Below are 13831 nucleotides of genomic sequence, written 5' to 3' on the forward strand. Positions count from 1 at the left end.
AACCTGCCATGATATCAAGTATTGTTATTAAGCTCCCTTGTAGGTCTAGGAGTATGATTCTTGCTTAAGGTGCAAGAGGTCCCGGGTTCAAATCCAGGATAAGCTCACCTTTTGTTTGAGAGTAGGTTCAGGCTGGATATTAGAAGGCACTACTTCACTGTCAGGGCAGCCAGGATCTGGAACCAACTTCTAAGAGAAGTGGTGCTGGCTCAGTCCTTGGGGGTCTTTAAGAGGAGGCTTGATAATTACCTAGCTGGGGTCTTATGAGCCCAGTATTCTGTCCTGCCGAGGGCAGGGGGTTGGACTTGAAGATCTACTTAGGTTCCTTCCAACCCTACATCTATGAATCTACATTTTATTAATTTCATTTTTTGTAATTCTTTATATAGGCACTTGTCCAGCGTGGGAGTTGGAACCAAACTAGACATTTAAAAATAAGCTTTCTAAAAAGAACATCTCTGATGTTTGAGAGGTGGTACTTTTTCATTGTAGAACTGTTTAAAAGTGGTGTGAACTTTGCATGTGAAATGAATTTTTTTCTAGGGCTGTCAAGTAATCTGTGTTAATATACATGATTAATATGTTAAATGGTTCTGCGTTTAATTTTTTTAACTCATTAATTGCACACACGGTTTTGGAGCCTGCACCGGGGCTCTGCTCTGCTGCCGTCATTGCTGCCTCCAGGTCTCCCAGCAGGGCAGCAGTGACAGTGCAGAAGACTGCAAGGCAGCCTGTGCATGGACTCCAAGCTTCTGTAGCAGGAGGTGTGGGGGGGCACACAGACACACGAGCAGCCACAGTATGCACACAGCCAGGAATGCATTCAGGTGGCATGTAGAGCAGTGCCCTGCCAGTAAGTCTGTGGAGGGGAAGGGGAGAGGGAAGGAGTGGGGGGTGCAGATTGAGGCCCCCATGGTGAAGAAGGGAGGGGGCTGGGGCAGGGGCTGGGGTGAATGGGGCACCGCAGTGGGTCATGGAACTGAGCCGCAGGCAGCTTGTCTTGGCGGGGCATGGCTCCCCGCCACTGCGTGCACCCCTGGGGGAGGCATGGAGGGATCTGTGCACTGCTGCCTTTGTCCCCCTGTGCTGCACCCTCCCTATACCCCTGGACGAATTGCCTGCGGCTCTGCACATCCTGCCTCGGCTCCGGGGTCCCATTCACCCCTGCCCTTGCCCCACACCCTCCCTCGCCATGTGAACCTCCTATCTGTTCCACCCCTGCCCCTTCCCTCCCCACCCCTGCTTCATCCCTTCCCCCGCCCTGCTGCTGCCCCTCACTCCTGATCCACAGTACCTCACATCCTGCCAGGGCATGTGGGGGTCCTCCCTCCCCAGGCTCCAGACCCCCCTTTGGGGACACCCTCTCCCTGGGCTCCAAACCCTGTGCACAAACCCACAGCCTCTTACACATTCACAGATCTTCTTCCCACACCCACTCCCCAACCATACAAAGTATCTGTATTATTTTGCATAATTTTGTTTTTCTGCACATAATTTTGAGTTTTAAGCTGTGCAATCAAAATCAGGATTAATTGCAGCTAATTTTTTAATTGCGCAACTTATGGCCAGCAAATATTAAAATCTTTTTCACAGCCCTAATTGTCCCCAGTGCTGCATTTGAATTACTGGAAGTACAACTTTTTTTGCATCTTTTTTGGGAGAGGTAGCTGTTTCAGGACACATGCTTTGTGTCTTTCTACTTCAGGTATAGACAGTTGTGTGAGTGTCAAATATCAATCTATGCTGTTGCACATATACATGCATTGCTATAGCAACAATGCCATTTAAGTGTAGTAAAACTGTTGCAATGTTAACTTTTCCGATTTTAAAGGTGGGGTTCAGGTTTGCAGCAGTTTAGCCAACTTGTACTACAGGAACATGCAGACAGGGTTTGCATTGTAACAGCTGATGTTTGCACCTTAGCAGCAACTCTTACTACTCTTAAAGCAGTTAAAAGGTACATTTGTCCATGGTCTTAGAGTACGTTCAGGATTTGACTTTAGATGAAAATGATTCTCCCATTAGAAATAATTGCAAACAGTGAGTTATAGCTTGTCCTGTTGCTTGTCTAGTTTGCTCTCGTTCACTTCGGAAATCAAAAAGTGTGTGTGATATATATATATATTTTTTTTAAAGGAAACCACATTTTTATATTGGCTGGCCAGTTTACGGGTGGATTTTAAATTTGGTATTTTCCAATATGTGTGCCATAAAATTTCAGTTAGAGATGGTGGAGCTCAGCAACTCTGAAATTGGGGTGCCACCTCACTGTGAAAATACATGCCTAAGGTTATTTAACTGAACAATTTATCCACAATCATCCTAAAAGGATTCTTGAACTGCAACAGTCTGGTTTTGCTATGAGTTCTCTCTTGTAGAGTCCTATAGTCATGTGGATTTATAACTTAATTCATTTAAGATGCTGTTCTAAGTGTCAAAAATGTTTGTATTATTTTTCCTTTATACTAGGTGTATTGGGAAAATGGAGCTCAGATCACAGCTCCTCATGATAAGGAAATTCTGAAATGTATAGAAGAATGTGTTGAGCCATGGAACGGTTCTTGGAATGAGAATCTAGTAGACACCAGCCCTCTTAGACGAGATCCTCTGGAGAAGATTTGTGACAGTTACATGGAAGATCTGAAGAAGATCTGTTTTCATAGGTAGGACATGAGAGGAGAGAGCTGTTAACCCTGTGTTAGAATGTGGGGTTTTACAAGTCAAAGCAGAACAGGATCTGGCCGGGGTGAAATGTATGCCAAACTAAAATAAATATAAGGACGAGCAACCTTATTTGAGAATACGGAATGGATTAAACTGAGAATGCTCAACCCCTGGTGTGTGAGCCACATCTGGCCTCTGTTGCCATGTAATCTGGTCCGTGGGGACCAGCCCCTGTGTGCTAGACTGGGTATGCAGGGCAGCATAGGGCTCAATCTGAATGCACAGGGCCTGGCAGGGGTCATATGGGTGCCTAAAGCCTGATCCCTTCTCTGGCAAGGTTCGATCCAGCCCATGAATCAGCCCTACACCTCTCATCTGACCTGTAGGGCCAAGAGGTTGAGCACCACTGAATTAGACTACTAGGGGTCACAGATTCACAGAAGTTTAGGGCTGGAAGGGACCTCACAAGATCATTGGGTCCAGCCCCCAGTTCTGGGCAGGAAAGACTGCTGGGGTCAGATAATCCCAGCAAGGTGTGCATTCAGTCTCCTTTTGCAGTTCTCCAGGGTAGGTGCCTGCACCAGCCCCTCTCTCTTACCTTTTACTTCTAATAATTCTATGAGATTTTTGTGCCTGATTTGTGGCTTTATCTTTACCTTGTATCAGATGATTTAAGCCTTACTTCTGCTTTCGCCATTCATAGCAGCCATAACTGACTTTTGCTAGGAGCATGGCTTCCTGGCTGTGGTTTATATGCATTGCTAGTGGCAAGAAAGCTTTTGGCACATTTTCCTTCTGTTTTTCTTCCTGTTCCACTGTCCTGCCTGCCAGTCATCTCTTCTCTCTCACCTTTCTCTTGCTTTGTTAGAAATGCATCCCGTTGGATGGTCGAATCCAAACCTTATCGTGCCACGCACCTCAGATACAATCTCCTGTAATTGCACACTGTACTGTCAGGTTTGCTCACTGTCATGCACCCATGGCACTAACCCATGTGGGAGATGAACCTTGATAATCAAGTGAATACATTACGATTAAGACTTTCAAGCATGTGGAGCTTCAGAAAAGATGCAGAACCGGGGGTGGGTGGAGGAGCAGTTAAGATGGGAGTTTGTGTGGAGCACAACAAAGAAGCTTGGAGGAGCTGAGTGAAGGAACGTAGGCGGGGTAGAGGTGAGCTAAAGCCTTCCAAGGTGGAGAGGAGGGGAAAGCTTGGTTTGCAGAAGGATATGTCCCATTCTTGGGGACTTTAAGCTAGCTGAGCAGTAAAGCCAAGACAGTGGTTTTCAGAGGAAGGAAATCTTTTAGCCAGCAATTTTTAATGAATACCCAAAGCCATTTTTGTTCCAGACCTACCTTAGTTACCGACAGAAAATGAAGCTATTAGTTGGACATTAGCTGCATTGGCATGGCTTTTGTGATGTTTCAGCACTTTTGTGACATGATCTCTGCAGTAGTAACTGAATGTTAGCTTTCCTTTTCAGGGAGCTGAATGCAAAGACCAGCTTGAAGTTTGTGCACACATCTTTTCATGGAGTTGGACATGACTACGTACAATTGGCTTTTAAAGCATTTGGTTTTAAGCCTCCCATTCCAGTACCTGAACAGAAGGATCCAGATCCAGACTTTTCTACTGTCAAATGTCCAAATCCTGAAGAAGGAGAATCTGTGCTGGTATCTGTCATGAATTCTGTCGTTTTCCACCCTTCCCTGGGCTTTCATTTTTCTTGATGCAGTAGAGTAATAATTATGCCTGGGTAACTGAATTTAGCTGAGCTCATAGATCAGAGGGATTGAAATATAATTTGGCCATCAGTATGTAATACCTAACTCGTCTTTTTCAGGAGTTGTCTCTGAAGCTTGCAGAGAATGAGAATGCCAGGGTGGTAGTGGCCACGGATCCAGATGCAGACAGATTGGCAGTGGCAGAGCTACAAGAGAAGTAAGAAAACGACCTTTCCTTTGGAAGGAGGGTGGGGGAGGAGAGGTTTTCTGCTACATTCGTAAGGGATAATTGTTTTGCTGCTTTAGTCCTTTATGCCTATCAACATGACACTTGCTATTTGGAAACTTTTACCCAGAAAAATCGTCATCCACGGCCATAGTTGTAACTGATCTTGCTTAAAATGCGTCATTTAGTTAAATACTTTCAGGAAAGATTTGGTCAAATACCCCCATTCTAGTGACATTTTACTGAAATGCTCAACCGTTTTGAGAAGCTATTGTAAACCTAGCACCTTCTTTAATGACCTTATTTTACTCCCTTTTCTAATTTTTCCCAGCTCTTCTGAGCCATTGCAGCTATGAGAGAGTGAGCTAGAAGCCCTTACGAATTCAGAAGAATTGTTAATTGGGTAGCTATCACTAGGCCAAATCCTGACAATGGATACTATTGCAATTCCATTGAAGATAGATGTCAGATGATCGATAACTGATACTGGTGCGGGCTGCAGATTATTAGTGGGAAATCAACCAGAAAGAACACCGGTTGTTTGAAGGGATTGGCAACACAGTAACAACAGTCTCCTTGAAAACAGGCCACATTTGTCCAGGAAGCCTGTCAGGCAAGACAACGATGGAGCCCTTCTAATGTTATGTTTCATAGAGCTGCTTTTTCCAAGTCGAGCACCATGTTAGATCGCCCATTTTTCTTGTGATTGCAGAATACTCGTGGTCTGTGATTCTCGTCTGAAAGGACTGTTTGATTCTGTTTCCCCGCTGTTTGCAGTGGTCGCTGGAAGGTGTTCACTGGCAATGAGCTGGCAGCTCTGTTTGGATGGTGGATGTTCTTCTGTTGGAGAGAGAACAATTCCAAGGACGCGGACGTGAAGAACGTTTACATGTTAGCAACCACCGTGTCCTCAAAAATTCTCAAGGCAATTGCACTTAAGGAAGGCTTTCACTTTGAAGTAAGTGATTTGTGAGTGGCTTGTGGTCTTCTGCTCTACACTGACATATAGCTATTGCTATAAAACTGAAATCTGGAACTGGGCTATCTCTGCCTCCAAAAAGTTGACAGGCAACTCGGTTTTCATTACTGTTGTTTGATTATTTTATCTGAAATATTGGCTTAAGGCTGCTGCTTTTTACCTATTAGATTTCGTTGGCCTGTCTAACAGACTAGCGTCTGCATTGCCTACCTGTCCGTCTAGGTGAGAGTGCATACTGTAATAATGTCAGGCTGTGGAGAGGTGAGGGAGGTGTCTCAAAGCACCGGGCTAACTTCTTGGCTCATTATCATAAGAGTGATCTAGTATTTCAAGTTTTTACCTTGTGTAAGAGAAGGAGACAAAGTCTGGCATTTCCGGAGTGGTTGTTACAAAAGCTTGAATTTAGCCATATTTGTGACAAGAAAATTTGTAAGCATTCAAATCAATTTTAAAATCACTCTTTATACTATGACGTTTTCTAACTAGATCTTTATTTTGAAGTTTCATAACTTCATTGGGAAAAGCTAGATTGTGAACATTTTATACTTTTCCATGAAGAGCGTAATAAAAAGAGAAGCTGAGCTGTTTCAGAGGAGACACTTATTCTTATCCTGCTTAAGTCACATTTCCAGAATTACAGGGCTATTGGCATGCGGTACAAGGACACACGCAACATGTACTCCTTACTGTTCAGCTTGTGGAAAAGATGCTTAGGAGGGGACATGATAGCAGTCTTCAGATATCTGAAGGTTGCCATAAGGAAGAGGGGAAAACCCCTTTTCTCTCTCACTGTAGAGAATAGGGCATGGACCAGTGGCTTGAAGCTTCAGCAAAGTAGGCTTAGCCTGGATATCAGGAACAACTTCTTTACTGTTAGAGCAGTGGGGCAATGGACACTTGGGGAAGTTGTGGACTCTCCGTCATTGGAGGTGTTTAAGAAGAGGTTGGACAGGCATTGTTCAGGGATGATCTCAGTGTAGCTATCTGTGCCTATGTTCTGTTATGAGTATTGCCCATGTTTCTCGGCTTTGTAGGTTGCCAGGAGGAAATTTTTTCTTCTTGTGCTACTACATGTATCAGGGTTTTTTTTCTTGTTGTGTTTTTTTTTTTTTAAAAGCCTCCCTTGGCGGCGCTGGGTGCTGGCTGCAGCCAAGGCTGGGGATGGGGACTGGGCTGTGCCAGCATTCCTGTGGGGACTTAAACTTGCAGGTTCCTGGCTAGAGAGTCTTGTCCCTTTGCTCAGGGTCAGATCAATCAACATATTTGGGGTCAGGAAGGAATTTTCCCCCGTGGTCAGATCAGTATAGACTGTGGAGGGGGTTATGCCGCCTTCTGCTGTGGGGGGCAGAGCACAGCGGTGTGGCCCTCTTTTCATTCCTTGCACATATTTTAACAATCTTTACAGCAGCACGATGTTGGCTGCTCTGGTCCCCCCTCTTTACCTGTTGTCTGGGGTTATTGATATTGTCATTGCTGTTGTCATCGTCAGGTGTTAGCGTGTGCTGTCCGTGTTGAAGTCCCAGGAATTGCAGTGCTGGCAAGATTGCAGCCAGAGCCCGACACTAATCCTGTCTTAAACATGGACTGCAGGCTCAATTTGGTGGCAAAGATTTGGCCAGGTTTATTGTCTACAGGCACAGCCCTCACGTTTTGGCCTAACAAGTACGCCAGGAGCTAAGGCACTCGTACCTGTGACGAGGTCATCGGCACAGCACCATGCAACTCCCCCAGCCCACTGCAAAGTTTCCCTGCTTTCCAGTTCTCCTTTTATACACTGATTGAAACAAATGCTGTATTGCATCTCCATCTTCAACATCTCAAGCCGTCCTGGACTGTGGGCTCGGTTCACGTTCTGCCCTGCGTGTTCCTGTTGCAACCTTGTCATCCTGCTACTGGACTATCCTACATTTTAACATTTGTCTCTCCCTCCCATCTCTTGGCAGGGGTGCACATCTGGCCCGTGTGCCAAGTTGTATTTCCATGAGGAGTTCATCTGTCTGTCGGGTTTGCTGGTGACACCTACTCTGACCTGTGCTTTAGCAAAGCCTTTGTGTGAGCAGCATATATTGATGAGTGCTGTAGCGAGATGTCCACTTCCATCAGATTAGGATGTTGTGTCTTGTGTCAGAGTTGGCTGTGCAGTTGTTGCTAAGAGCTTAGACAGTGCATTTGTCTGGGATGATCCTGATGGGGATGATCCAGCCTCAGGTGGGGGGTTGGACTAGATGACAGGTGCCTTCCAGCCCCGTGTTTCTCCGATTTTCTCTGATCAGATTCAGGTTTGTTTAATGTGGCTGCCCCAATTGCATCCATATGTAAAGTCTTATAAAAGTTTTCTACCAATTTTGTCCAACAATGAGGAATTAGAAAAAATGGGGAGGGGGGAAGAGGGGAGGAAAAGCTAAATAAAATGGAAGCCTATTGTAGTGCTAATCAAATTGAGTTTTGTTGATCTCTAGTGAAAATGTTGGGGTATTTCCCTAAATACTGACTCCCCACCCAATAGAAAATGGCTAATTACATTTTTTAAATAAATAAATTTCTTAATTTTCTCCTTTAATAAATATTTAAAGTCTTGGAACTTGGGATATTTTAATCTGATATGAAGCCTTTATTTTAGTTTTGAATCTGTCCTCAAAGCATTCCCTTTCTGTAGGAAGAGAGTCATTTTTTTTTTCCCCGGCTAGGATTGCTGTTATGTCTGTCAGTTTGTTCATCTGTTAATATAGCACTGCTGTCCAGTGTCTTATATGGAGATACCAGCTTTCTGCTGTGCATGTTTCCCAGATCCTGTTTCCCTGGCTCTCTGAGTGCCAAACCCTTTTTACTCCTAGGTTTACTATTAATATTCCTTTGGGGGTGTTTTTATTTGTTTGTTTTGCAACCCAGTTTCACAAAATCCTACCTTGGATTTATAATCTCTAAATTGAATGTTGACCTCAAGTAGACATTGCCATGGCTTCATTACTCATTTGAGTTGTACTTTTCCAGTGTTTAAACCTGGTAAATTGATACAAGCAGCTTGGAATAGGATTTTTTATTGATTTCACTCTAGAGTCTTAAGCTAGCATTATTTTTAACTTTGTTTGATTTAGTAGTAGTCTTTGGTGCTATTGATCTTGAAACCCGTAATGCATTGTTTTATCTTCCGAGGTTTTCTAACTTTCCTGGCCTGGTACTTATGGCTTCTGTTCAAGAAAGCTTTCTGGAATGGAAGTCAGAACACTTGGTAGAGACGATATCTTTTATTAGATTAACTCAGTATTTGCAAAGAAAAGTGCTACATTTGCTGTTTACACAGTTTCCCTTTGTTCTATGACTGTACCATGCTGCTAAAAGAAAGAAGTGGTTTCATGTGAGGTGGCCTCTCTTTATGTTTCAGGAAACACTACCTGGTTTTAAATGGATTGGAAGCAGAGTGAAAGATCTCCTAGACAATGGAAAAGAAGTTCTTTTTTCATTTGAAGAGTCTATTGGTAGGTATAACAGTGCATGCTGTGTTATCACATTATTCAAATGGGGAAAGCTACGAAACAACAGTGTTCTTAGATGTCTTGGCTTGAAGTGGTATCCAACAAGATCCACCCCCCCCATTCTTCCTGCTATTCTGCTTACTAGCATGGATGTTTTGCCTTCAAAAAGATTCAAGGTACTAGTGTAATAAATGTGGTGGGGCACACTTCAGATCTGCTGGTTGGGTCACAGACTCTGTCACTGCTAAGCTTTTGACCAGGTAGCTAGAAACCCTGTCAGAAGTGAGTTGTCTTGGAGGCCCAGAATTGAACTAAAATTGTCTTGGAGTCCATGGCTGGGGTTACATGACCCAAGTGCTCTTTCCTGTCCAGAGCAGGGGGTCAGACTCAATGACCTAATAGGTCCCTTCTGAACCTAGAAATCTATTAAATCTATCTGTAATGTCTACTCCTCAACTCGCTTGATAACAGTTGTAATGTATCTTGGAATAATGAACATCTTACTCTTATTTTCTGCTTACAGAACTATTCAATGACTTTGTGTTCAATTTAATTCAGCATTAACAATTACAAGATGTTTTTAGATTTACTGTTATATTACGTGGTCCATTTTAAAGACTTTTTTTCCCCTTGAATTTGTAGGCATGTGATAGTTAATTTGCCATCACAGAGCAAACTGTACCAGTAGAACATAAGCCAGCTCTCCTTTCTAATTAGACCTGCACCGACACTTTCTTGTGTTAAGTTCCTTTCCCCAGTCCAGAGCTCTCTTGGTCAGGCACCTAGCAATCTCCATACTGGATCTGGCTAGCGGGCAATCAGATCAGTCGCATCTCTTTTGTCTGACAGCAGCCAGTACTAAATGTTTTACAGCAACATGATGTGAGGAACCTGAGCACATACAATTGTGGAGTAACTTCTTGATTGGGAGAAAAGGAGGTGCGTGCATGTGTGTGCATGTATGTGTGCTCCGACCAGCCCATCATTTAATGGTCAGTAGCTCTTAAAGCAAAAAGAATTGTAACTAGGATTTTCAAAAAATTCTAGGGGAATACTTCTTCCATAAAATGTTTCTAGCGTACCTAAGGTTTCTTTTTCAACTCTCCAGTCTGCTAATCAGCAATCGTTCTAAAGTGCTATCTAAAACATTTTTCATTTCATTACATGACTTCCAGCACTCATGCTTTTTTTCACTATAGCATCTCCAAGCACTTTACAACTAAGTAAGCCTCCTGGGAATCCTCTGAGGTTTATTAGGGCTTATATAGGCAGCACTCCAGCCCCAGAAAGGTTTCCATATGTCAGATGTTTAGTGGCACATGACAGTATATCATTTGAGCAGAGGCGGTATGGAGCAACATATCTAATTAAATTTTAAAGTGGAGTTAAGAGGAGCATAAAACAGTTACCCAAGATGAAATTTGGACCGGAAACAGGCCTGCTTTTAACATCCTACACTTAGATACTAAGTACAAAGAGATTTATAGTGACCTCAAGAGTTACACTGTTATGTTTTAGAAGAGATCTGGAAACAACTTAATTGGCAGTGCTAATTTGGGACATTAGATCCTTGACTGACTAAACAGTACTAGCCCATCCTGAATTGGTCACTGACAGCTCTCTCTGCAGCACACAGAGTGTACTCCCACAAATCATCTCTGCTTAACACGGAGGTGGACAATTATTAGGGCCAGTGGGCCATATGGAGAGTTTTGGTGAGCTGTTGCAGACTGGGTCAGCATTGCCTCCTCACTACCTCCCCTGTACAATCGCTCACCAAAACTCCCGAATGTGGTGGCAGAAAGGGAGGGGTGGGCAAGGCCAGGATTATGGGGTGGGATCACAGGGCAGTGACGGCATGGGACCTTGGGCAGAGCCACGATCTGCTGGCAGTATGGCCTTGTGTTGCTTCCACAGGCAGGGCCACATAGGGAGCAGATTGTGGCTCTGCCCTGGGCCCCAGCCCTGTGCTGTGACTGCCTCAAGATCCTGGCCTCAGATGCAGCCCCCTGCCTGCCCATGCCCTGTTCTGTCCACCTGGCCATGCACCCTGCCCGTGTGCGTCCCAGTTGGTCTCTATGGAGACCCTGGGATTTCTGGGCAGTGACAGAGCGGGACCGGGGCCTGGGGCCGAGCTGCGATCTGCTCCCTACATGCCCCTCCCATGGAACCCATGCCCGTCGCAGGGCTGTGTGGGCAGTGGATGGCAGCTGTGCCCTGGGTCCCAACCCCAGCTTCACACTGTCACTGCCCTACGATCTCAACCTTGCCTGCCTGTCCCACTCCCAAACACAGCTCCCTGCCCACCCGCAGCCCCATCCCCATCCCCTCCCCCTCCACTTGGCCGTGTGCCCTACCCATGCAGGTCCCACCCCTGGTGGTGAGTGCCAGACAGACTCACTGAGGTGCCCAGGCAGCTGGACCAGGTCTGGTGGCAGTGGCAGCCAGACGGAGCCGCTGCTGGGAAGCAAGTCTGTCTTCTGTGCCATCCCAACGCCACTGTGTGCCTGGGGGTGGTAGAACTGGCCACACACGCCATGGCCTGGGCTGCGCCTCAGCTGAGTGGGACTGGGGGACCTGCCGCAGGCCAGACAATCCTTCGGTGGGTTGGATTCAGACTGTGATCCGTATTTTGCTCACGTGACATCAGAAGGGATTTTCATATAGTAGAAAGTATAGGTTTCTGTTAGCCTGGAATTAAATTTCACATATCTTTCCAACCCATGACTCTTCTGTTGGTCTGGCTCTCTTGGCAGATGGAAGTGTCTGCTCATCAATACAGTGACTGTTGTTGGACACATGTTGGATGCATCATGAGTATTTAGAGTTAAAGCTTTACCCAAGTAAAACTAACGGAAACAGCATAGCTTTTCTCTATACAGTTCCAAAATAAGTCTTTTGATTCCTAGGTTTCCTGTGTGGCACTTCAGTGTTGGATAAAGATGGCGTGAGTGCAGCTGTGGTGACAGCTGAAATGGCATCGTACCTGGAAACCAAGAACCTAACATTGGCACAGAAACTAATTGAGATCTATGAACTGTGAGTTCTCTTGTTATTTAATACGTTCTACTTTCCCTTTGTAATTTGCCAGAGCTTTGCATGACCGGTGACTATCTCAGTCAGAACAATGTCAGCCACCTGGCAATAGGATATTGTCCTCTATACAAAACCAAGTACATGCGACCAGATACAGTATTCCATGTAACAGCAGTTAATTAAAGATGGAGATCTTGTCACTTGTGCTTTGTAGGTCAAAGGAGGCTGGTGGATTTTTTTCTTGAGAAGAGTGATTGCAGCAGTGTTTGGTCAACACCAATTTCACTCATACCTTACTGTTTGTTGCGTGTACCCAGATATCTGTTCAGCATTGGGTTCCCATTATGCTGGGTCTCCTACAGACAGCAGAGGAGTTTATGTTCTAAAAAGGGAAATGTAGAAGTCCCTTGAACTTGCAAAGACATTTGCTGCCTCTGGCCTGTGAATTAGACTTTAATTTTGCATATCTCCCTTCACTGTTATCTCCAGCCATTGTTCTGACTACTGCTGAACTGAGATTGCTCTTTGAGATGCAGATTATGGTAGAATAGACTCAGCACAGTACACACCGAGATTGGAAAATTAGCATTGGCAAGGGCAGCTCAGTTTGTTGGAAAGACTTTTCACCGCTCATTTCCTTAGGCCTTACTAGAAATCAGAAAGGTAGAAAGGGGTGGGGTGGCAACCCTTTGGGCTGCTCTTTACGTCTAGAAAGGGATGGAAGTGTGTTGAGGATGGAGGCCCAAGGAAGACTAGAGATGGCTTGGGTGTTGTTGCTCTGAGGATAGTAACACAAGGATCAGGTCTTTGGCTCAAATTAAATTTTCCAGATTCCAAAAGGGATCCTGTATTGTTGGCGATACACAATTCCTATTCTGTCTCTGCTGCATTCAGTCCGCTTTCATAAAGATGGAGGGCTGTTATATTTTGGGCTTCGCTGTTGGGGCCCATTTCTGGTTGAAGAGTGACATTCACTTCCATTAGACTGAGCTTATCATGCTTTGTTTTATACTGTCCAAGCCCTTTAAAAACAGAAAGGTTGGAAATATTTTGAAATGGAAGTGTGGATTCTGAATTGCAAAGTGAGTTCTGCTGGGAGATCCACATTCACTGCCCACATTCTCATAGCTATGAAAGATCACATTGCATTTCAATGAGTCTTCCCTGAGAGAATCTTTCCTTGCAGGTATGGATATCACATTTCAAAGACCTCCTATTTCTTGTGCTATGACCCTCCTACTATAAAGAGGATATTTGAAAAGCTTCGGAATTTTGATGCTCCAAAATCCTATCCAAAGGCTTGTGGTCCTTTTAATATATTGCACATACGGGATGTGACCACTGGGTATGATAGCAGTCAGCTTAATAACAAATCGGTGAGTTTACATGGTACTTGCATGTGATGGAGGGAATTAGCCTAATGGCTCAAAATTGTGGTCATTAGCCTGTGAATTAATTGGGTAAAAAAGGTATTTTTCACAATGGAGAAAGATGTAATGCTTTGGGCATAAACTTCATTGTTCACATGCAAAATGAATTGAGTTATAGATACTGGGGGAACCTTCTTAAAACAACTGAACTATCTTCCACTGATTTTTTTTTTTTTTTTGATATGTGATAAAACAGAGCATCAGTAGGTAAAAACTTTAACAATCAGGTTCTTCAAATTACCTTGAAGCTACTGCAGCTTTTCTTTTAACTTTGAATTAAAGTAAGTTTCCTAATCAT

General features: G+C 44.3%; 1 protein-coding gene across 2 annotated transcripts in view; it reads left to right on the top strand.

Moving 5' to 3' along the window:
* The window catches only part of PGM2L1 (phosphoglucomutase 2 like 1), a 57514-nt gene that overhangs the window by 33791 nt on the left and 9892 nt on the right, over positions 1-13831 (top strand). For both annotated transcript variants that reach the window (XR_016439682.1, XM_090030903.1), the window contains exons 6-12: positions 2470-2663; positions 4149-4338; positions 4509-4606; positions 5393-5573; positions 8977-9070; positions 11977-12106; positions 13290-13479. Coding sequence is in view for 1 of the 2 variants with exons in the window: in XM_090030903.1 (XP_089887029.1) it covers positions 2470-2663; positions 4149-4338; positions 4509-4606; positions 5393-5573; positions 8977-9070; positions 11977-12106; positions 13290-13479 (1077 nt within the window). In the remaining variant the exon portion in view is untranslated. The remainder of the gene's footprint in view (positions 1-2469; positions 2664-4148; positions 4339-4508; positions 4607-5392; positions 5574-8976; positions 9071-11976; positions 12107-13289; positions 13480-13831) is intronic.

The sequence above is a fragment of the Crocodylus siamensis genome, chromosome 1 (assembly GCF_052110815.1).
Source record: "Crocodylus siamensis isolate JL-2025a chromosome 1, ASM5211081v1, whole genome shotgun sequence".
In the NCBI taxonomy this organism is placed as follows: domain Eukaryota; kingdom Metazoa; phylum Chordata; order Crocodylia; family Crocodylidae; genus Crocodylus; species Crocodylus siamensis.